The sequence below is a fragment of the Zerene cesonia genome, chromosome 18 (assembly GCF_012273895.1).
Source record: "Zerene cesonia ecotype Mississippi chromosome 18, Zerene_cesonia_1.1, whole genome shotgun sequence".
Lineage (NCBI taxonomy): Eukaryota > Metazoa > Arthropoda > Insecta > Lepidoptera > Pieridae > Zerene > Zerene cesonia.
The window spans coordinates 8,040,206-8,064,415 of record NC_052119.1 but is presented as its reverse complement, the minus strand read 5'-3'; the positions used below and the strand labels follow the sequence as shown (position 1 = coordinate 8,064,415).

Sequence of the window (24,210 nt, the reverse complement as noted above, 5' to 3'; positions counted from 1 at the left end):
TTTTATATTTAAAGAATTATAACGGTTATACGGCTGAGTTTCCTCACAAAAATACATAAAGAGGAACATATAACCTCCTGCTTTTCATTTTTGGAAGTCGGTAAAAATTAAGTCCCATACCGCTGTCTGTCCCGATATAAAATTATGTACAGAACTTTAAACCTCCACATCAGATTAAAGTATAGGAGTTAGGATTTAAGAGTTTTGTTTAATTCGAAATAAGTTTTATATTATAAGTTAATGATATTAAGTGTTCATTTATACACCGAAACATATTACTATTACTTACTACTACTATTATTCATTAATATAATACATATTTGTTCATTCATTTATTAAAACTTGGCTATAAGTAGATATAATTGTTCAGAATAGTAGTTATTCAGTGAAGTACATATAAGTATAATTTTAATCTGAAATACGTTAATACAATTATCACATAGGTAAGTTGAAATTAAATAAAGTCTATGCATCAAAACTTATTTATTGATTTTAAGTTAACAATCTACCTATATGATTAGTGATACCAAATATTTTTATATAATAAGTCATATGTGACGCCCTAAGGAGGAAAATTCTTATCTTCTGCAAAAATTTTTAGGCGCTTTTACAACTATGAGAGCCATAATTATAACAATTTATGAAAGTAATCCTTAAATACATTTCGTTATTGCGTAATAGTGTTATTATTTAAAGCTTATGATACCGATAATGTGGCTTTCCATTTGTAAAATACATCTGAAAAACGGTTTAGACGATCCATAGATACAACACAACAAACTCACAAATTCAATACATTTGCCCCTTTATAATATTACTCTATATAATATATAATTTTATGTCGGTTTCCTCAAGATATTCTAATAGATCCTTATCTTTCGCCGTTTCGAGCTATGGTGATGTTTATAAAGAACAGGTAAATTGAAAATACAATATATTTCTTTCACGTTAGCCTGTATCAGACCTTCCCAGTCCTACCAGTACAACTTAACTATAATATATAATTCATCGAAAACTAACCGTAAAACTTTGGGAATTATTTAAAACACAAATACATAAATTAAATCAGGTTATAAAAACCTAAATTTTAAATTTTTATTGAACTATTTGATTTTAATATAATTTTATTTAAATAATGAAACTATTACTATGTATATAAATGACTTCCGAGTTCAAGAGAATTCCATTTCTTGGTTTATAACATAGCGTTATCGCCTCTTCTGTCGTAATCTTTTAATATATTGTCTATTGTCACGTGTAATTAGTTATCTTGATAGGTATAACATGGAATAACATTTGCATGTTCAGATAGTTATATTAAATTCGCAATTTTGAAATTATTCAAAAAAAATACTGTATTTCTATGTGTACTTGGTGTGGCTTATTGAATAAAATAAAATAAAAACATGTTCGAGCTACGCATGATTTAAGTATTATCAACAATTCAAGAATGCACGAGGATCATCTTCTTAACAAAGTATCAATAGCATTAGATATGTATTGATTTTATCTTATCTGTGACCTATATGCTTAGTTTTTCTGAAGATCTATAATATCAAGGTTCCGTTGAATACTCAAGAATGCGTCTCATACGCGATAAGCAACTGGAAATTATGAGATTACAGTGTAGTGGCATGAAACAAAATAATTCAACAACACATAAGTTGCAGCTTCTACAAACTATTTTACTCTATGTTGAAACTAGAATTAACGATAATCGATATATCGTAATTGAAACAGGAAATAATTTCAACTAGAATCACACACGCGGTATGCACGATCCTCAACAACATTACATTTAAGAAATTTGTCAACGATTCGGAATATTGCGAAATCACCTATATATGATACAATAAGTACGAACGGCGACGAACGACGAGGATGAATAGACAAATAAAGCAGCTGATAAACAAGTTTTATGAAAATTCTGGTTATTCATAATATGCCTATGATAGTAAATAGTAATTATATCTGTATCAGTATTTATAATAGGTACCTGAAAGTTTTTATAGACTTGATATAGGCCGAGAGTTTTTCTGCTATTATATTGTCGCCTCGCACCCTCTTACAACTATGAACTATGCAAAACAGCATGTGCGGCGAATTTTTTATATTTTGTACATCGATGTATGTTACATCAGTATACACTTTCCACTGATTGGCATCAATCGTTTTGTTTTTTATAATAGTGAATTGTTGTTATTTAATCCAATTATAGAATCTGTCGTGGTATCTCTCTTGTACCTTTTACCTATATTTTTTTATTCACTCTTCTACAAATATTTTGAAGACTTCTCTCAGTTCTGAAGCAAGTAATTCCTAGCAAACATCTCAATGTGTAAATATTGTAAGGATAAATGATAACAAATTATACCTACCAGTTAAGATTAGCGGAGACATATAAGGAGCGCTACGCATAAAAACAAATGATAAAAGTAATCACTCTTATTCACATGTTATTATGCTATATGCTACCATGCAATTGGATGTTAAAGAGATTTCTGTAATTTGGTAAGTGAATTGTTTTATTATAATCGAATTGTGTTTTGTTTATTTTTATTTATTTTCTGAACGGAGAGAGTAAATATGATTGGCAATACTGAATCTGCAATTATAGGTAATGGGTATAATTAACTACCTGTGGGTAATTGTAGATGATTATATGATGATTGATTTTACTAAAGCATAAATTCATTGTTACAAATGCGTAGTTAAATAGTTTAATTTAAACTCATTTAATAACTTATAACTATTACTTATTAATTCCTAAATGTGTTGTCTGTAACCCTCAACTAAAAATATAATATTTCTATCTATTGTTCATATAACACGTTCACATAATATTTATTAAGATACCGTTTATATGATCACTTACTTATATCTTTTAGACAACAATGAAATAAGCGTAAGATTATGTCGTGTACAAAGAAATTATTGATACGTCCTTCCGTACTATGATAATACGTTAATTTAACTATAATTTTCAGATAAATCATGACAAGCGACGACCCTTTGGAGACCGTTATCGGCCGTTTTGGAAAATATCAAACATGGATTTTACTCCTATTGACTCTTGGTCGACTTCCCTCAGACTTTCAATTGGTTAACGTGGTCTTCGTGGTACCCAGTGTTCAATACGTGTGCATGGACGAAGGCACACAGAATTTAACGAATCATTGTCCCTGCGATAATCCGATGTACGATACAAGTGCTATAGTGAATTCAGTTCCTACGACTTGGAATCTCATATGTAATAGAAGACACTTGGCGAGTTTAGCACAATCTTCACTACAAGTGGGCATACTATTTGGCAGTATATTTTACGGATATATCTCAGACAGGTAAATCATTATCAATGTTTAACTTACTGATTACATTGAGTAGACTGTCGTTATAATATATTTTATCATAATATTTAAATTCCATGTATTATAATTTTATACAATTTATCTAACATAATTTTTACCTTTTATTCAGTGCTTTATGTTAGAAAGCATATTTTGAATATTTTTCTACATTTCCAATAAATAAAACACTAATTTATAATGTTAATAGGTATTTATTAGTATTGTTGTGTATTACAATCCAGCAGAAGACGTTAAAACTGTTCGTATATCGAAGACGTATACTTTTATCATAATATCATTTTACTAATGGGAATAATTACCACATAGTGCCCCTGCTTACAGAATGTTGTTTAAGTTGATTATAGAGAAATATTTTACATGTTTTGAGTAATTATTATATATATTTCAGATATGGCCGACGACTAGCCATTCTACTAGCTCTAATGTCACAAATTTTCTTCGTGGGTACATCAGCGATAGTACCCCATCTGTGGATGTTCATCGCTTGTCGTTTACTCATTGGAGCCTCAGTCGGCGGAACGTTAATTTGTTGCTACGTGATGCTTGTGGAACTTTCTGGAAAGGCGTTTAGGCCATATTTGACTGGCCTTAACGAAATGTCTTACACATTGAGTTATATATCATTACCACTAATTGCGTATTTCATACGGGACTGGAGGTATTTGCAGCTGACGATTTCACTGCCATGGCTATTTGTATTGTTTTTCTACAATTTTATCCCGGAATCTCCTCGATGGTTAATAACGATGGGCAAGAAAGAGCAAGCAATAGAAGTGCTCACTTATATAGCTATAAAGTAAGATTTTTTTTTTATACATACCTAGTACTTACACACAGAATAATATATTTGTGTCATCCCGTAAGGATAATTAGCTAAATTTGCCTTTGAAAATAATATATTTTAGTCCTTAACAAAACATTGAAAAGTCAATGACTATGCATTTTATTTAAAATGCTCTTATGCTTTTCAGGAATAATCGACCCACAAACAACATCAAGCATATTGTCGAAAAGGAATTACTGCATAACAACAGCGATAAGCAAAACAACGGGTCGTATTTGGACTTATTTAAAACGCCAAAAATGAGAATCTACACCCTCATAAACGCTTTTATTTGGTTATGTTGCTCCCATACCTTCTTTGGCATCAATCAGTACATCGGCCGCCTAGACGGCAATCTCTACTTCAACGTGTTTCTATCTGCTATCGGATTTGTCCCAGCATTGTTTCTCGTCATCGCAGTATCTTTGTATGTAAGCCGAAAAATGGCTATGGTCGTTTCTTTTGTAGGTACAGGCCTCGTTTTGTTAGTCTTCATATTTATACCAAGCGACATGAAGTATACAACGTTAGGCTTCGCTATAGTCGGGCAAATTATAATATACATCGCATTTATCCTGATATACTTGTATACTTCCGAAGTGTTCCCGACCGTTTTGAGGAATTCAGCTATGGGTTTCGCGTCAATGTTTGCGAGAATTGGTGGCTTTATAGCTCCGTTTGTGGTTAATTTGGATTCTGAATGGGGCTCCATTTTAGTGTTTAGTGCAGTGTCGCTGTTAGCTGGTGCGCTATGTCTTCCGTTGAGGGAAACTAAAGACACTGTTCTGTTGAACACTATTGAAGAGACTGAACATTACAATAAGAAGAAAACTCAAGCGCAATAGTTCTATAATTTCATATAAATCATTACGTAAAGATATAAGCTATGTATGAACTAGTCAAATAAATAATGTTTTATTATGTGTATAATTTAATAGAAGTCACGTGATGCTAAGATTGGTTCTGGTAATTTAGCATATCTAACATCCTCACATAAGATATACCAATGAGTTATACATGTACCATATATTTGGACCTGTTCAATCACAAAGTAATAATATTAAAAATAAAGTTATAGCATACATATATAAAAATCAAACCCAACTTTGTCACACAAATAATTTAATACTCACATTTACAATTTGGCATCGCTGAGAATTCACAGTAATATGATATTATTTAAAAATTCTCGACATTATGCTAAGTGGATGCTATTTATTGTTTAAATACTTAAAATTATTTTTACGATCTATTCAATAGTCTATACTGAATTTTCTGAAAACCATCAAAATATTTTGTGACAAGGATGAACAAAAGCGAATGATATAACACCCAAAATCTAAAGACAATGCTATAACATAAACCGTAAATAAATAGCATATCTATGACAGTCCAGAATACGAAGCCTATTTTTGCAACCGTTAAAGACCTGGGACTTCTTTCCGGTACCGGTCTGTTTGTTGCAAATTCGGTAAAAGTACCTGAAAATAACAGTAATAATGACCAATTATTTTAAACTATTTTTTTTTATGTTACAGTCGGTAATGGAGCTGTTGGGACGCCTGATGTTAACGCTACCACCGCCCATGAACATTTGTAGAGGCATTAGGTCCTTTGCAGACCTTACGCCTCTACAAATAGATTGCCGACTTTTAGGGAAGGGATTAAGTAAGGATTGGCGATAGGAATAAAGGAAAGGACTGGGAAGGGTAAGGAAAAGGATATGGGCCTCCGATATTACCACATTTTACGTAATAGTAGCTTATTATTTAGAGGAATGAAAAATAGATTACGCCCCATTCTCATAGGGCATGTTCACAGTCATGCAAATAGCGAGGCGATAGCGAAGATGAGATGATATGTTTAGAGCGGTTATTTGGAATCAAAGGGCACGAATAGCAAACACAAACTTATTGTACTAATTACAAATGTGTAAACAGTGGCTCGCGGCTACACTCGCGCTCGAATTTTCGTAGAGTGACGAGGCAAATGGCGATCACGAATGTGCACGAATTCACAATTAGACCTATCGAATACACATATATTAATCGGATAATCTATTTTCAATATTGACCATGTCACAATAACACTGTGATACGACATTTATATCGACATAACACAAAATAAAATTGACCAAAATTAATCCTTGTCCTGTTTTTAAGCATATACCTACCTTTTAGTATACTTTTGTTAAAACTTTTAAAATTTTCATGTTTTAAGTATAAGTGTAGTTGGTATAAAATATCATGGGGTACTTTTTTAAGAAAAAGCAATGAAATCGCATTTTAAATGTAACTAGATGTAATTTTAGCGTTCCTAGATCTGAGCAGAACATAATATATTTAAATAAAATTTTATGTTCAAATAAAACATATTGCAATATTTTATAATACGTATTTCTTTACTTTAAATGAATAATAATATAATTGAGAATCTTTATAGCTACTTAATTAAATGTCAAATTATTGTATTTACCTTCATGGTGAAATTTTTGTAAGCAAGCATTTTTTTCGGTCCATCGATTCATTAGCCACGTTTTTAAATGTTCTTCATCCCTAGGGAGTTCTTCAATGGAATACCTATGTTATTAAAAAAAAAAACATTTAATGTAATATCTTAGGCTAAATTACTTTAATTTATGTATGAAGAAGTGAAATTTACGATATAAAACATCGTTATCTAATATTCTAAAACTAATACTGTACATAACAATAAATTAGTTAACAATATGATACGACCCTCAAGACCTTAATGTTCTCAAATGGGTTTACTGGTACAGATAGACAACTGTTATGATTAGGAACATTGCCTTCGATAAATTAATAATACTAATATTTATAATATAATGAATTTCTTTTTTCATTTATTAATTATTAATTTACAGAACTTAAATCATAGCATCTTCATTCGTTCCATGCAAATATCTAAAATATTACAAATAGAGTTGTTTAGACGTAACCTTCTAATATTACTAAGCAAGGCAAACCTGTGCTTTTTCAAGACGGAACTCTTTTATCGCTCTTTATTATGAATTCGCATAGTAGATACATTTAACGTCACTACTATTTCATATAAATATTTAAAAAAGTTATGTAGTACACGAATTCACACTCTAATTAAAAATATACTATACAGCATTGATATACACGTCACAAAGTAATTGCACGTCAAATGCTAAAGTTTTTGTTTGAAACAGTTAACTCCAAGAAGTTAGTATTGACGTGAGTGAATAGAAAGATAATATGTGTATGATGTATGTCTGTGACCAAGGATTTTCACGAAGGTTTTATTTTTGATGCACAGACTAATCATGTTTACGGAGCATGTGTGGGCTATAACATTTTTTTGCCATAGACTTTTTTTGTTGTTGTTAATGTTAGTGAAATGATGAAATATTTGAAAAATTGTTACGAAAAATTGTCCATACATAACAGTGCAAAAATCTAATGTATGAAAAATTTAAACTTGCACTAATTTACCAACTGCTGATGAATAAAAATTTTTCCTATTATTTTTCCAACTGATCAAAATAACCTCTCAAATGTCAAAAAAATACAGCTCAAATTATGATTTCCAAATTTCTATGCCACGGGTAAGATTTCGAACAGTATTTGTTCTTCATGATTTGGATTTTTATATATCCCAAGTATTTATCATATTCAATTCCGTATTCAATTTATAATCTATTCGCGAAAAGTTTTCCATGTAATTAAATATGAGTAGATTAACTATAAGAATGGATAGTAACCTTGACTTTATTACCGTTTAAAACAAAAATACACGTGTCTTGGTATCTTTCCTCGCAGCAAATCCAATTCATTTTGCGCAGGTCTATCATAGGCAACTGTGACGTCATAAACTGACTTGAGGCCGGAGTCGCGCAAACTCGTACACAGTGAGGACCAGCCAGTGGTTCGGGGATGTAGAACGAATTCATATATCTGAAAAAATATTGGAGTATATAAAATTACGAATCATTTGTTCACTTATTCACATTTAAATCAATGAATAATACATTGATACACATGTGACACTCTCACGTCTAAAGGCTACAAAATTATGTTACGTAAGGACGTTTTCATTCTTAAAATCCACTTTACATCCGGGTTAATTATTTTGTGCTTTTTGACTCCGCACGGGAAGACGTTTTTGAAGTTCAAAGTTTTTATATTTATTCATGCAAACCTCCGGACAGTAATAAACACATGAATCGATTAAGATCCAATTTGGTACAGTCGTTAGGAAGTTTTGTATGCGCGTACAAACATCCGTTAATTTTTTTTTAATTTATGGTTTGCAGTAGAGATGCCACGAATATTCGGCAGCTATTCGGTATTCGGCCTATTCGGCCACTTTTAAACTATTCGGTATTCGGCCGAATAATACGTACTATTCGGCCGAATACCGAATAGCAAATCAATGAAAAAAAGACACATCATATTACTCAAAATTATCTATTTATTTCCAAATTACAACTCTTTAGTAATTAAAATTGACCAGTGGTTAGTTGTGATGGATAAAAACAAGCTTTTCTGCATTTATTGGTAGCAAACGACTACGCTTTTCATCGTAAATGATACCAGCCTCAGAAAATAACCTCTCACTATACACTCTACTTCCAGGAGAAGAAAGATACACTTTAGCAAATTTCGAAAGGTTTGGGTATTGTTTTTCGTTTGCTAACCACCACTTGTAAGGATCGGCCTTCCTATCTAGGCGACTATCTTTGACGTGATTTACTCGCAATTGAATTGAAACAAATAGTCATCGATCTCCTGCCGCGCCAACGCAACGAGGAAAACAGGTTTTTACTTGTCTTATTCCAGCGAACGCGCCCCCGACAAGCACGTATTTCGTGCCGAATATTCGGTGGCCGAATATTCGGCGCTTCGGCCGACAGCGTTGCCGAATATTCGGTATTCGGTATTCGGCCAATTAACTATTCGTGGCATCTCTAGTTTGCAGTACAGGCAGTGAAAATTTTCTTATTTATCCAAAAGTTTTAAGTCGGTTGAAAATGGTCAGTTGACCATTGACATTGACTATGACTTATAAAAAAATGGAGTTTAAATTTTGAAATTCGACCGTATTTTCTGTGTTACATACCTCATAACTAATTTTTATGATTATTTTTTTTTATTTAAAAGATGGTGCCTGCCGTATTCTCCCGTTTAAATTTAGTCTAGTTCTGACCATCTGAAGACGGTCTGATTTTGTTAAAACATAATTATTATTTGAATTTTATTGAAAGCAAATTGCTTTAGATAAAATCCTTCATATTTACATTGATAGAATAATTTATGCTAATTATGAATACAATACACAGATCATGTCTCAAAAGTTATTCAACTCTTATCAAAATGCTATTCGGCAATGTTAATTTATCTACACAATTACAATACATGTTTATGTCTGACCGGCAATTGTTTTGTGATTGCGTATCTCTCACTTTTCCGTTTGTTCTCCTCACTCAAATCGGTTCCTTCTGGAAATAGGACGATACGTTGGTTGTATTGGAGCTTCTTGTAGTACTCTACATACTGCGACATGTTTATCTGATCCTCTTGCCAATTTCTTTTGACGTAAAGGAAGAAGTTCAATTGCATAATCCAGCCTATAACACAAATAGAGTCATAAAATGACGCGCTATAGTGACATATATAAATAAACGAGTCGTCTTAATAACAATATTGATAAAGTATTTGCGTAATTTGTGATAACACATTTAAATATGTCATTGGGGGCGTGCCGTTTTTCAGTGTAACTTTTTTCAACATTTACTAAAATTCTCCACCTAATTGCCTTGTATAATGGATACAACCACTTCTAAACATTTTTAACTCATGTACTAGCATAGTAGTTATCTGTGGGAATATAACTGTATATTTTTGTTCGGTTAAACTGATTAAAAATCAAGGATATAACTGCAAGAATAAATAATTAAATACGCTGAACAAGATTTACCTCATCATTTCTCGATAGCATTTACCTGAAGTGCATTTCACTTTCGTTGTACTCTGTACAATATATAATATAAAACAAAATAAATAAATAACTAAATATACATTTCTAGCAACGCTGTACGTGACATGATGCACACTGTAATTTTTGCTGATATCAATGATCGCGTAAAAGTACGTTCATGAAATATTCAAAGCAAAACAATAACACTTTTATAGGTTTTGTTACATAATCATTTCGAATGTTTTTAAAATTTCGTTAATTGTGTTTAGAAGTATCCAAATAGAAATATAAATTTCAAGATTATTTTGTAAGATGCAATTGACCTTGCATCGAACCAGAACTCCCACAGCTTATTAGCTTATGGATTATATTATAGTGTCTCATATGGAGGTAGGCTTTGGTGCAGTAACTAGTAATCGAGCACGTTTTCACGATTGGGTCAATTCGCACTGGGGAAGTCCACACCCCCACGGAAGATCGGAGTCAAATAGAAGCATATGAATGCTATTTTATTTCTTGTAATGAGAAAGGAAGAACGGAAGCTTTTCCTTTATTCTGCTCACCAAACCTTTCTTTGTCCCTTATCTTTTAATATTAGATATTCATTTGTAGCGAGGCAAGGTCTCTACAAATATTCAAGGGCGGTGGTTTATCGTCCGGCGACTAACCAGCTGGCTTGCAAACACAAATTAAAATAAAGCCAGTCAATGGTATGTCACACGCAGTGACAGTTATTAGTTTAACGCTAGTTTATACTACATCCAAATGGGACGAAGTTGGGTTCGCTGAGCCACCGTGTTTGGTTCTAACTAAAAACGAAACTAAGCGTAATAATTATTGAAAAAGATTTCGAGTTCGATTCCTTACGAGTAATTAATAAATTGTTAGGATCAAAAAAATAACACTTACCCATACCAGGGACCGATTTAATTTCGTCCTTTAATACAATTTTTATCCTCGACTTTCCACCTGTCATCATGTCTAAAATACTTAATTCTTCTATAGCATCAGTTTCTTTACATATGCACTCGGGATAGTTAGGGTTTAGTGTCGCGTGATACAAAGCAATCCATACGTAATTCCAATCAACTCTCGTTCTATGATTCATTACAATTATAGTCGTTTCGTTTGGATTCACATAATCGCCATAATAATGCAGTGTAGTACCGCATAGCCACTGGAATAACGCCTGAAAGGGATACATGGTTTGTTACGATTGTTTGTTATGAAAATAATTTGCATTAATTAAATGTTGTTAACGTAAAAGATAATTTACGAATACTAGATTTGTATGATTATAGTTACGAAAGGTAACCAACTAAGTCCTGCGTTTTCCTCTCTTTCTAATGTAATACAAAAAAATACATCATCAGCCGCGAGAGATCTGTTCTCGAATATCCTGACTTATAGTATAGATGTGAATGCTCCTAGACCGATATGGATGGAAATTTGTAAGGATACTTTGAGACTCGAGAAAGAACATAGAAAAGTATTGTCCCAGACAAAACACGAGAACGGGAATTATGTGGGACCGGCAAAGCCGCGGGCATCTTACTAGATAACTTACTAGTTATAGCAGTAAAATATTATGATGTTACTCACTACTGGATACAGCTCCCACAAAGCGAATAAAAGATCGACGATTTTCCTATATATTACTTGATTGATGAACATTAAGTACATAACAGGACAGTACAGAATATAAAATCCTGAAATAAAATTGTTTACATACTAACATCTACTATGTATTGTAACAGTATTTTTTTAATTCTATTAAGAAAATTACTATGTTATTTCATATGTAGCTAGAAGGTACTCTAGCTCTCTAGTAAATTGGCATTGCAGTCATTCAAGATAAATTTTTAATCACTAATATTCTGAGACTAATTTGGAATTAGAGGTATCGTGTTACATCTTCTTCTGGTGACAAGACATGTATCTTTTGAATCTACTGCTTTCTGAACAGTCTACGACTGAATTTTAATAGTACCTATTGATATTTGAAATAAGTCACAGTATTGCTTTCTCTTACGTGATATCGTTTTTTTATCTAAATATTCCTTACTAGTGACCCATCCCGACATCTCACGGATGCTTCCTATGCATATAAACTTCTTGAATTATTCCTCTATAATCCCTATCTTTTTTTATAAAAAAATACTCCCATCAAAATCTGTTGCGTAATTTTAAAGATCTAAGCATACGGCGAAAAGCGACTTTGTTTTTTAGTACGTGATTTAAACTTACCAGCAAGAATGGTGTAATACCAAGCAGCACAAATAAGCAGGCCCGCTGCCATGGCGGCAGGCATTAACTGACGGGACGTTATGGAAACCTTAGGAAGTCCGTCGGTGGATTAGAACCCATACAAATTTATTTCAAAGTCAATAAATCTATACAATTATCATACAGTTGTGTAACGCTATAATAATATGACAAATGATGATTATAAGCATTTGTTTGTATGCAGAATTCAATTGGTATAATTTTATGAACAATGCCATTTACTTATAAAACAAGACAATGCGGCACTTTACTATAATGTAAAACGATTTTACAGAACATCCATATTATATAAGAAGTATGAAACGTGAGCAATTCCGATCTGAATTGATTATGTTACTTCAGTTGTTATTCCAGTGTTCCTTCGTGCCTGATTCCCGAGAGATTCCCCTTCTTCTATTGTCATCATTAATTCGCAATCCTTCGTCTCTGGTAATAGTAAACATAGCAGAGCTGCTATTAAGGGTAGTATTCCAAATGCAACGGGTGCGCACCACTTTCCATGCGGCCGCAAAGCAGCTACGAATGGGGCAATCATAGCGCCTAGCCGAGCCATCATAGAAGCAATCCCTATCGCTGCATTACGAACTACCGTCGGAAACATTTCTGAGCAGTATAAATACAGTACAACAAACACTAAAAAGCTACATAGAATCCCCATGCAGCCCATAACTACAGATCCTGTTCCTTCAGGTATGAGGCTTATAAACAAAAAGCAGAGGCTCGATAATATATTGGGTACAATTACTAATGTTTTTCGCTTCATAACTTTCACTAGGGGAATTGCAATGAGGCACGCACACAAACAAACGCTCCCGCCAGCTACAACGTTTATGTAAACATTACCAGTCAAGTGACTTATGTAGTGGACAACACCGTAGAAACAGTAGCTACAAACAAACCAATTGAAAGACATAACTAAAATATGTTTTCTTAGATTTTTTGTTCGGAACAAATCCAAAAATGATCCTTTTCGCTCTCCCAATGTTATGTATTCCATGCGATACAATTGAATTTGACGATCGATGTCGTCAGTTGGAAGATTATTGCTGAAATTAGTTATTTCTTGGTTAGGAATAACCAAAATATTTTTTTGAATAATTCTAATCGATTTGATTTTTAGAATAACTGCAATGAAATTATAATATTCTATATAAAATTTTCTCTAACGTTTTTGCAACTCGTTCCATCAATTTTACAGCTTTTGTAGTTTTATTAGCTGCTAAAAGCCATCTTGGTGATTCAGGTAAAATGCATATATAAAACAATAGCACCATATTAGCCAAAGATATGCCCAATTGAAAATGTACGTAATCTCTTATCAAATATCCAAACAGGGCTAGCAGTATGTGACCAAGCGTAAAGGGAACATGAAAAAGTACTGATATGATATCTCTGTAGACTCCTCCAACATATTCCATCACGAGAACAAAGCCGACGACCATAATTCCTCCCACTGACATTCCGAGGACCATTCGTACGATTGTAAAACTCCAGTACGTTGGAAGAAAGGATGATATGACTCCAGTGAACACCTCTAGTACCACAGAAAAGACGAGTGTTGGTCGTCTTCCATACCTACAATTTAGATTATTATTATGAAATTCAAAAAAAAATATTGAACAAATTTATGGCCGTGAAAAATTTGTTTGAATGTCCTATTACCGTACATAATATTGCTTTTATAAATAAAACCTAAGGAACATATTTGATATTTGAATTAATGCTTATTTCTAAGTATATGTACTGTTCCATAAATAGAAATAAACATAATCTGCTAATGGCTTATGTATCTGAACATCAATTCCAAATTTTTGTATATCACGATGCTTTTCGTGCCTTCAAGTTGTAATATAATACGTAATAATAATGTTACACGTAGTGTTCCTTATCCAAACTAAAAAACAGTATTTTTTAGATAACATTCTGTAAACTTAAAGACATAACGACAACATTCATCTTACTTGTCCGACATTATACCAAATATAAGGCTTCCACTTAAAACCCCAAACTGAAAGAGCATCTGAGTAAGATCTTTTAGCCACGAATTTTCACATATCAAGTTCCATTCCATGACAATAGTTCGAGGGAAGAGAGATCTATCAAATATAGGGTCATTGCAGCAAGTTTCGTTTGCCGGACACGTAAATTTTGTTGGTGGCGCCAAAAATATTATCGCCATTTGATGGAATGCGACACCAAATTTACTAATGAAAACTAAAACGCACAAAAATAATTGATACTTTCCGAAGTTACCAATTAAGTTATTAATCACAACCATAATTTAATAGGAATGTTGTATATTATCCACTTCACTTGAGATGCGCTCTAGTTGGCCTCGTCACGGTATTGCTAAACGGAAAAAATGATTGTTGCCTTACAGTCATTGTATGAACTATGAGCAGTAAATTAAAGTTAAAAAAAGGACTAGTAGAGATTCAAGCAATTTAACGTGGAAAGACATTAATGTAAAAAATTGTAACATAAACATAGGAAAAAAAAGTTTTTTTTTTAAATAATCCTTTTATTTTGAGCCGTCCGCCTCACCTTTTTCAAATCCACTTTATTTTTATAAAAACGTTTATTTAATTACAAATGTATCGAAAAAAAAGCTATTTAATTCTACTCCTGTTAGTGAATTTAAATCAATACTAATATTATAAAGCTGAAGAGTTTGTTTATTTGTTTGAACGCACTAATCTCAGGAACTGTTGGTCCGATTTGAAAAATTCTTTCAGTGTTAGACAGCCCATTTATTGAGGAAGGCTATCGGCTATATATGTACCACGTCGCTCGTGGTACATATATAGCCGATAGCCGGGGCGGACCGCTAGTCAGACATATTTAGATACAGATATAAAAATATGGTTGCTAAATCATACAATACGATATTATGATATTAAGCGATATCAACTTGTTACTCCAAAGGTCGATTTGATTTTATCACTAGTGGGGCTGTGACTTTATCTAAGCAATGCTTCTCGAGAATAAATCAGTTAAAGATGTACACGTCGATAATTAGTTTTTCATAACCTAATTAAGTATCTGAAGCACCGAGGTCGCTCAGTAAATTCAATTGTCATTTATTTCAACTAAAACATTTAATGAGGAGCATCCGTTGTTTGATGCATTCGTTATTTTAGAAAATTAACAGCAATTGTAATTTTTAACGAGCTTTCCGTTCTGCTAATTAATTTAGCCAAAGTAGTTTAATGTGAAATAACGAATGAAAAAGAGTTGACAATTTTTTATACAACTGTTTCTTTAGAACATAACATGAAATTTTCTACAGTAGTTATAATATGCCTTATGTTCCGATAAACTGTAAATTTAAATATAAGATGACGGTAACTTTTAAAGACAAGCAATCTACTTGAATAATTCAGAATAAGATAGAATATGAGTTTTATTTTACATATAGACTAAGTATATTCTCGTATATATTAATATTTAGTTGAACTTTATAAGTGAATGGTATGCTCCATTACTTATTAATACTTAATAAATATCATATATCTTACTTTCTGCATTCGAATGATGAAATTAAATATCTCTCTCATAACTCTCTGCAAAAATAGATTCTATGGAAATTGGTATGCTCTTGTTTTAGTAAAACAGCCAATTTTATGATAAGTTTCAACTATCCCTAATAATAAAAACATAGTTTAATTATTGCTATTTTTGAACGCGTTAATCTCAGGTACTTTTTTTTGTGTCATGTCATAGCGGGCAACTGAGCTGGTGGTTCGCTTGATGGTAAGTGATCACCACCGCCCATGAACATTCGCAGAGGCTTAGATCTCTGAGAATGCGCTGCCCGCTTTTAGGGGGTAAGGGATGAGGAAAGGATTGATGAATGGAAAGAAGGAATGGACTGAGAAGGGCTAGGAGAAGGAAATAGGCCTCCGGCTCCCCCACTCACCGTACGAAACACAGTAGCAAGCTATTATTTCACGCCGGTTTTCTGTGGGGGTGTGGTACTTCCCCGGTGCGAGCTGGCCCAATTCGTGCCGAAGCGTGCTCGACTCCCACAATAAGAAGTACTGCTGAACTAATTTAAAAAATTATATTTTAATTATTAGTAAAGCAGTACACGTTGAGTACTACGCTACATACGCCCAGTGCGGAACTAGGACGTACCGCTTGTGCATAGTATGCGTATTTAAAAACAATACCAAAACCAGACGAAGATATTTATTTTTTGGACGTCACTAATGACAATTTTATGATATTTTTTTATTATGTCAGGACAATCATATGCAGGTATAAATTTAACAGTATGATATCGATCTTTTATCAGTATTATCAAAGGATGATGTAACAATGATAGTTACAGATACCATTTTTATTTTTTTAACTTAGAACGGGCAACAGAGCTGGTGGTTCGCTTAATGGTAAGCGATCAACATTTAACATGAAAATTTTCAGGGGTAGGACCTTGCAATCGATTAGGGATAAGCAAAGAATTGGCGACGGGAGCAAAGGCTCACCTTTACTTCCCAGCTCTCTAGCTAGGAATAGGATACAGGCCTCCGGTTCACTCTTTGTGTAAAACACATTTTATTTAGTCATACCGGGCAACTGAGCTGATCGATCGATCACATAGGTTTGCCTTTTTCGCATAGGTAGTGCCTCTGTGAATGCGCTTCCCGCTTTTATGGCGTTAGGGAAACAGAAAAGATTAACGACTGGAAAAAAGGAATGGACTGAGACGGGTGAGGAAAACCGTACGAAAAATGCCGTGCCGTTCGTGCCGAAGCGTATTCGACTCCCACAAAAGCTACTTTGTTGTAGCTTCCCCCATCGCAATCCCACATCTTCACAATCCAACCTTTCGTTTGACATCTTACAAATAATTAAAGTAATAATAAAATAAAATATGTTTTTAGATAAAGAACTTTTGTTTTTAGATATTCATATCAAAATGTAAACGCATTATTATTATCTTTGAATACATAGATTATGTGGGTACGTGATACACATAAAACAAAATGCCACCATATAATGATTGTGCTTGCCATCTTGGTAAAAATTACACAAGTACACCTTGTACTTGTGTAATTTTTACCTATTAATATTTTATACATAAAAATATACATATTTATTTAAACGACAATCATATTTTTTATTTTGTATAGAAATAAATGCAATTTTTCAACATTCGAAAAATATAAAAAATAGACAACAATTATTGTTCTTTCCCGCCTCTTGATCGAATTTTCTTCTCAATTCTTAATATTTTTGAATATACTACAGTTGAAATGAATTAAAGCAGAGCGTACCGCAGATGTTTCGCGAAAAGTTATGTTGGCTTTTTTTAATTAGTACAATAAAAAAAATTTACAACTCGTCAATTTAATTGCTTTTGGACCTTTTTACAACAATTGAATGATAAGAGTATACTCTATCATCTATGTTTTGCATAAACCATTCACTTCACTATCTTAGAAACATATATATTTTTTTTACAGTATCTTATACCTATATTTTTTATTTGTAAGTTTAAAACATGTCCTACTAACCTCATGAAGGTACTCTTGTATATGTTTATATGTTAACTATGATGAACAAACGGGGAAAATAAATACAGATTCTAGGTGTTACCGAGGTAACCGAGGTTGTACCGAGGAGGTTTTAGTGGATAACTACATGGTCTACTTCCTAAAGCTGGCTTATCTTTGAAAATTTCGTTCCCGTTATCAAAAAGTCTTCAAATTTCAACAATTGTTAATTTTGCTGCAATTGTTAATGTTCTATGATCTAGGGCCTAGGTATAGGTAATCTTTTGAGTAGGTACAATGAAGGTAATATAAAATTTATTCGAACAAAGTTTTATCTCTAGATTTACGTTAATAAAATTAAGCTGAAGAGTTTATTTGTGTGTATATTTTTTTTGTTTGAACGTGCTAATCCTAGTAACTACCTACTGGACACATTTTAATAAATTCTTTAACCGTTCGATGTGTGCGTGATTTCGGAGTGCTGCAGACTATATACATACTACTACAACCTAAAACGAAGCGGACCGCTAGCATTATAGGGACAATAAAAAAAATAAGTGTCAACAATAATTTATTATACCGCACTTGAGAAATCAACTTACCTATAAAAATTCAAAAGATATTTAATATGCATCTACTTTTTCTAATAATATTATGTACAAAATAATACATTTAAATCACATGACATACATCAACTAAAAATATAGTTTTGTTATTTTTCTGTATTTTCCTGTGTTTTTTTGCCAAATTTCTCCCCTTCTTCGATAGTTGTCATTAATTCACAGCCTTTAGTTTCCGGCAATAATAATGTTACAAATCCGGCTATTAATGGGAGCACAGCGAACGCGACGGCCGGCATCCACGCTGCTTTGTCTCCCAATCCGACGACAAACGGCGCAATCATAGATCCCACACGAGCCATCATCGACGAACAACCAATTGCCGCGTTACGTACTACCGTAGGAAACAGTTCCGTGCAGTATAGATAAACAACTACGAAGACAATAAAACTTGCTACAACTCCGATGCTAGCGCACACCACAGTGCCCGGCCCAGGGGGCAGAACAGCAAGAATGAATAAACATAGAGCACAGATAAAATTAAATACTATCAAGATCGTCCTTCGACCTATCATCTTCATCAGAGGTATGGAACACCCGGTACCCAAAAGTGTGACGCTAGCGCTAGCTGCTACATTTACAAACACATTGCCACTGAGCTGACCTACATACTGAGATACACCATAAAAACAGTAGCTGCATGTTAACCAATTGAATGACATGGCCAATATATTTTTTCTCAAATTCGGTGTGCGGAATAGATCTAAGATGTTCCCCCTTTTGAGGTTATTATTTTCTATGGACTTCTGGTATTTTTCTATGTCTTGCTTGATCGTGTCCGTTGGCAGTTTATTACTGTAAAAGAATTGTTTTGTTATCGTGTATTTGTATATTAATTATACAAGTTTATGAATTACTATGATCACGCTTTTAGAATACTCACACTTTCGCAGCCCGTTCCAGTATTTTCACCGCTTCATCCGTCCTCTTCATCGCGATTAACCATCTTGGTGTTTCAGGAACAAGGAAGAAGTACGATAATAATATTATAGATGTAAAAGAAATAGCGAATTGGAATGTATTGTAGCTTCTGATAAAATATCCAAAGACCGGTAGTAACATGTGACCCAAGTTAAAAGGGACTTGATATAGAGCCGATATAACATCTCTGTACTGGGATCCCACAAATTCCATGATGATGACGAAACCAGTGACCATTGTACCACCGACGGACATGCCAACAAAGAAGCGAATGAACGTAAAAGGCCAGTATCCAGGAACATAAGCTGCTAGGATTCCCATAGTCACTTGCAATACTACCGCTGCCAGTAGAGGTAATTTCCGCCCAAACCTTTAAAAATATGATTTCAAACTAAAAATATTTTAAATGTCGTTAAATGAAAAAAAAATACATGCGTGACATAAATATTGCATTGTCTTATAGTATAGTATTCTTTCAAGCGGTTTGCATTTTCGTCGACACAATACTTCATAAAGTATTATATTAATAACTTAAACGTCCGATAAAAAATATTATGTGTTTCAAGGTAATAAGTTTTTTTGTTTTAAATATTATTTACTCGTTACTCGTCCCGACTTCACAAAAAAATATTTTTTCAATTTAAAATTAGATGAATTGCAATAAAGAAACTATAAAATCTCTCGTCTTTATAATATTTGAGCAGATGATAAAAAATAGGTTATTTAGAATCTTACCTGTCAGATGCCATTCCAAAAACAACGCTACCCACTAATGTTCCCAGTTGAAACAGTGTTTGTGTGAAACTAGTCAGCCACTTCCTGTCACATATTAAGTCCCATTCCATTATTATTGTGTTTGAGAATACAGATGTATCGTATTGTGGATCAGCGCATGGACAATGGGTACTGTTGCCGTCTAAACAGATGTATTCTGTTTTCGGAGCCAGGAAAAGAATAGCCATTTGATGAAAGGCTACAGGAAATTTTGTGAGGAATATAAGACCGCATAAGTAAAGCTGATATTTGCCGAACGACCCAATAACTTTTTGGATTGTGTCAGAGTTCTGCGTCGGAGCTTCGGGTTTTTCTGTAATTAATGATAGTATTACCAATTACTAAATCTACTAATATTATAAATGCGAAAGTTTGTAAGAATGTGTGTGTGTTTGTTGTTCTTTCACGCAAAAATACTGAACCGATTGCAATGAAATTTGGTACGTAAACAGCTGGACAACTGGAATAACATATAGACCACATTTTATCCCGATTTTCCTATGGGATACGGACTTACGCGGGTGAAACCGCGAGGCGCGGCTAGTTTCATAATTATGAATAATTATATAATGAATCATTATAATCATAATCTAAGTATTACAAATATTGTATCGTGCGACGTTAAATTGAAATAATTCAAAATACCTAACAATTAACAAAACATTATTTTTTTTTAACCTATGTACGTTAATACCGTAAAACCTTGGACGAATTAGAGTAACTGTTAAGTATTTCATATACAAATATCATAACTACATGTGTCAATAAACTAAATAAAAATTAGCTTTACTTCAACTGATAAGAATCCTTCTAAGCAGAAGGCAGAGATCATTTTATATTAAGATTGTTTTAACTTATCTTAGAATATTGAAAATATATAAAATTAAAACGAAAACATGTTTAAAGTTGTAGTATTTTTATTAATTTAATGTAATATCAAAAAAAGTGGCAAATACCTAAGGACAACAACTAACAAGCAAGTTACAAGTGTTTATGGGCGATGGTGACCACTTAATATCGGTGGCCCATCTGCTCCTTTGTTTGCTTTTTCATAAAAAGCATATTAGCTAGTTTGATAATAAAAAAACAAGTAATTTTTTCCCTTGGCGTATAGAAAATAACAATTTCGTAATCGCTCAGCATAGAAAATAATAACTTACAAGGGTATCAAAACCTAAAAGGATAAGATATTTAAATTTGAAGATAGGTTTATTAAATACAACAAAGTAAAGTTTGTTCATTTTAAAACAGTTTATATAGAATCGGGTATATAAAAAACCAATAGCACCTATGAATAATTGTTAACAATATGAATATTAAGTTTACATTTTACAAGTAGGTTTCTAGTATATTGTACCTTTATTAATCGTATAATCATAGGTAATATATCAATTAGTTTTTATTTCTACATAACTAATTAATTTTAACAAAAAGTAACCACCTGTTAATTATTATCAGAACTAACCCAAATTAAATGGGACCACTCAGAAGGTTGTGTCTTTCGTATACTTTCAAATGAAAATAGAATCATCAAAAGCGGTTCACCCATTTAAAAGTTTTGAGGTGAAACCCTCCTCCTCTAACAAATATGTATTGATCCGATGAATGTTGAATTTAACCTGGACTCAATAAATATTTTCGAGAGTAATGACCTCAAACAGTTAGCGCAAAAGGAAAAAATTGTAAAGTTAAGAATTGATACGAGTTACAAAGTTATGTCCTACATGATTACGTTACTCAGCTGCAGGCTCTCTCTCATCTCTATGTTCTACACATGTAATACATAACATAATATAATTAATAATATGTAGCAACATAAACTGCTTCTTTAATTAATATAAACCATTCTGTTTCATTTAACTGTAGGAGAACTTATGAATGAACCATAACAACTAGAATATAAATTATTTAAAATAAACAGAATAAATATAAAAACAAAATTGATCATACTGAAGAATTTTTAATAATCTGCATAATACACAACTTTGTTTGTACAGCAGTTGTTTTATTATTCATTGCATCTTATCTTAAGGACATTATTTTTTTAAGCAATAATAAAAACAAAATGTATTTTTCTGTATCTAATGCAAAATAAAATGGCAAATATCTTATAATGTTTTAAAAGATACGAGTTCAATGTTGTGTTATTGAAATTGCCAAGCCTTGATAGACTGTCACTTCTGAGGTCAACTGGACAACTTTCACTTATAGCATTCTCACCATCATCCTCCTTTCGATGTGTATCCATTGTTGAGTCTGTTATCTGTTGGCACTCGAGAGCTATCACGCGCGGTCACATGCGCCTCAGTACTCAGTGAGGAGATACGTTTGCTCTCCGGCAAACGGCAACAGACTGGCTGGTTGCTGCTGTTTATGCGAACATTTTTTTCCCTTTGTGTTGCGCTCGCGCCTTCGCTCATTTATAATTCTTCGCAATACTGTCATTTAAGTGAACATACCCAATGGCAATTTAGCAATAATCACTGATATAGCATACTGACTGACATGAAGCTGACCGATAAACAAAACAAAAATGCTCTTTCGGCTTCAGCCACTTACAAGTGTTCAGATAATGTTCGTTAAGTATTTAATACAGTTTTGATATCGTCACTTAATATTTCCGCTATCAGACAAAGGTATGTAACTTGCAACGACCACCAAGTAATTGTGGTTTTAGGTATTACATATTTCCACATATTACGATATGTTCATACGTATAGATTTTGTATGCGTTTATATATTGAAATGAAAATCGATGCAGAGCTATTAAAATCTAAGGATGGGTTATTGAAAGTTTCATTGCTTATCATAATACGTATAGATCAAACATATAATACGACAAAAACGACAAAAATACTCTCGATTCATACTCATAACTTTGTATTGATGATTGTTTTTTTTTATTTTAATTTATTTGTTCTGACAAATAAATTTGAAAAAGCAGTTTAAAAATTAATTTAAATAAGATACATCTTTACATGATTTTTAATAACATTCTAAAGCTGTAGAGTTCGTTCGTTTGACTGAACGCGCTCCAATCTCAGGAACAACTGGTTATAATTGAAAAATCATTTTTGTGATGGGTCGTTCATTTATTAGTAGGCAGCAGGAGCAGCAATGAAAAAATTCCTTGAGAGCAAATGGTATCCAACTAGAGATTTAACAAGACCTATTAACGCAGAGCACGTGGAGTGTAAAATATAAATCCTAATTGAATGTAGGGCATCTTTTTTAAAACCTTCTGTGTTTCGTCGAGTCGTATAACTGAAGGGGCAACGGGTACTTGTTAGATTCGTCCGCGACCAGAATGTAGGGACCTGTTTAAATGATCATCATCGAAACAGCTTTTTATTAGTATAATAATATAGCCTGTGTATTGAAAAGCTGCTTCACTTAAATTTGCTTTGAAATAACACATAAATCTTCTACCACTGCAGATTCTTACTTGGCTATCATGACCGTTACCACGATCATATTCTCTAATAGGTTTATCATGCCTTGAAAACAATTCCTATAAGCACAGAAAGTTAAGTATACTTTATAGACATCTGTTGATACTAATTTGAAACTATAGCCTTGATGGCTTAGAAAATAGGCTATATTAAAACTGAGATCATACTACGAGTCACACCTACACTTAACTTATAAGGAAATTTTAAATTAAATATCCTTTTCAATAATCGACTTTTATTAATTTATGCACAACTTTCTCCAATTATTATCTGCCTATGTACATAAAACTATTATAAATTCTACAGTAATAAAATAATAGCATTTATAATGTCAAACGTTCACAAAGTAAGCTATTGATAATAAAAATCTATGAAATAATATATACACATACATATATTATGTACTCTTATATTTTCTATGAAACTATAATATGTTACCGATAAACCGAGGAAACATCATTATTGCTATAGATTTTTTCATTTTAGCGTCTCAACGAAAGTGAA

At 32.7% G+C, this 24,210-nt stretch overlaps 4 protein-coding genes across 4 annotated transcripts; 1 reads left to right on the top strand and 3 right to left on the bottom strand.

Annotated features, from left to right (window-relative positions):
* Positions 1–2,994: 2,994 nt before the first annotated feature.
* LOC119834088 (organic cation transporter protein-like) lies at positions 2,995–5,149 on the top strand. The gene is made up of 3 exons (XM_038358372.1): positions 2,995–3,294; positions 3,713–4,164; positions 4,340–5,149. The coding sequence occupies exons 1-3, from the start codon at positions 2,995–2,997 to the stop codon at positions 5,034–5,036; spliced, it is 1,449 nt and encodes a 482-aa protein (XP_038214300.1). The 3' UTR covers positions 5,037–5,149.
* Positions 5,150–5,296: 147 nt separating this feature from the next.
* On the bottom strand, positions 5,297–12,513 carry LOC119833818 (lysocardiolipin acyltransferase 1-like). The gene is made up of 7 exons (XM_038358009.1): positions 12,403–12,513; positions 11,758–11,864; positions 11,065–11,344; positions 9,609–9,805; positions 7,954–8,132; positions 6,667–6,770; positions 5,297–5,672 (listed from the first exon to the last, which is right to left on the bottom strand). The coding sequence occupies exons 1-7, from the start codon at positions 12,464–12,466 to the stop codon at positions 5,434–5,436; spliced, it is 1,170 nt and encodes a 389-aa protein (XP_038213937.1). The 5' UTR covers positions 12,467–12,513; the 3' UTR covers positions 5,297–5,433.
* Positions 12,514–12,769: 256 nt separating this feature from the next.
* LOC119834087 (solute carrier family 22 member 1-like) lies at positions 12,770–14,620 on the bottom strand. Its single transcript, XM_038358371.1, has 3 exons — positions 14,403–14,620; positions 13,609–14,016; positions 12,770–13,328 (listed from the first exon to the last, which is right to left on the bottom strand). Exons 1-3 carry the CDS (start codon positions 14,618–14,620, stop codon positions 12,770–12,772), a joined length of 1,185 nt encoding a protein of 394 aa, XP_038214299.1.
* A 3,877-nt stretch (positions 14,621–18,497) lies between these two features.
* Positions 18,498–22,901, bottom strand: LOC119833914 (organic cation transporter-like protein). Its single transcript, XM_038358146.1, has 4 exons — positions 22,475–22,901; positions 20,216–20,567; positions 19,443–19,850; positions 18,498–19,354 (listed from the first exon to the last, which is right to left on the bottom strand). Exons 1-4 carry the CDS (start codon positions 22,500–22,502, stop codon positions 18,652–18,654), a joined length of 1,491 nt encoding a protein of 496 aa, XP_038214074.1. The 5' UTR covers positions 22,503–22,901; the 3' UTR covers positions 18,498–18,651.
* Positions 22,902–24,210: the final 1,309 nt, after the last annotated feature.

Coding starts and splice junctions, on each gene's coding strand:
- LOC119834088 (XM_038358372.1), top strand. CDS start 2,995: ATGACAAGCGACGACCCTTTGGAGACCGTTATCGGCCGTTTTGGAAAA. Junction 3,295..3,712: donor TAGCACAATCTTCACTACAA/GTGGGCATACTA, acceptor AGTTGATTATAG/AGAAATATTTTACATGTTTT. Junction 4,165..4,339: donor CTCACTTATATAGCTATAAA/GTAAGATTTTTT, acceptor TATGCTTTTCAG/GAATAATCGACCCACAAACA.
- LOC119834087 (XM_038358371.1), bottom strand. CDS start 14,620: ATGGCGATAATATTTTTGGCGCCACCAACAAAATTTACGTGTCCGGCA. Junction 14,017..14,402: donor TTTGGTATAATGTCGGACAA/GTAAGATGAATG, acceptor TCTAAATTGTAG/GTATGGAAGACGACCAACAC. Junction 13,329..13,608: donor ATGGAACGAGTTGCAAAAAC/GTTAGAGAAAAT, acceptor GTTTGTTTGTAG/CTACTGTTTCTACGGTGTTG.
- LOC119833914 (XM_038358146.1), bottom strand. CDS start 22,502: ATGGATACACATCGAAAGGAGGATGATG. Junction 20,568..22,474: donor ACATCGAAAGGAGGATGATG/GTGAGAATGCTA, acceptor CATTAATTACAG/AAAAACCCGAAGCTCCGACG. Junction 19,851..20,215: donor TTTGGAATGGCATCTGACAG/GTAAGATTCTAA, acceptor ATATTTTTAAAG/GTTTGGGCGGAAATTACCTC.
- LOC119833818 (XM_038358009.1), bottom strand. CDS start 12,466: ATGCCTGCCGCCATGGCAGCGGGCCTGCTTATTTGTGCTGCTTGGTAT. Junction 6,771..7,953: donor GTGTATTTTTGTTTTAAACG/GTAATAAAGTCA, acceptor TTAATAACATAG/GTATTCCATTGAAGAACTCC. Junction 5,673..6,666: donor ACAAAAATTTCACCATGAAG/GTAAATACAATA, acceptor TGTTATTTTCAG/GTACTTTTACCGAATTTGCA.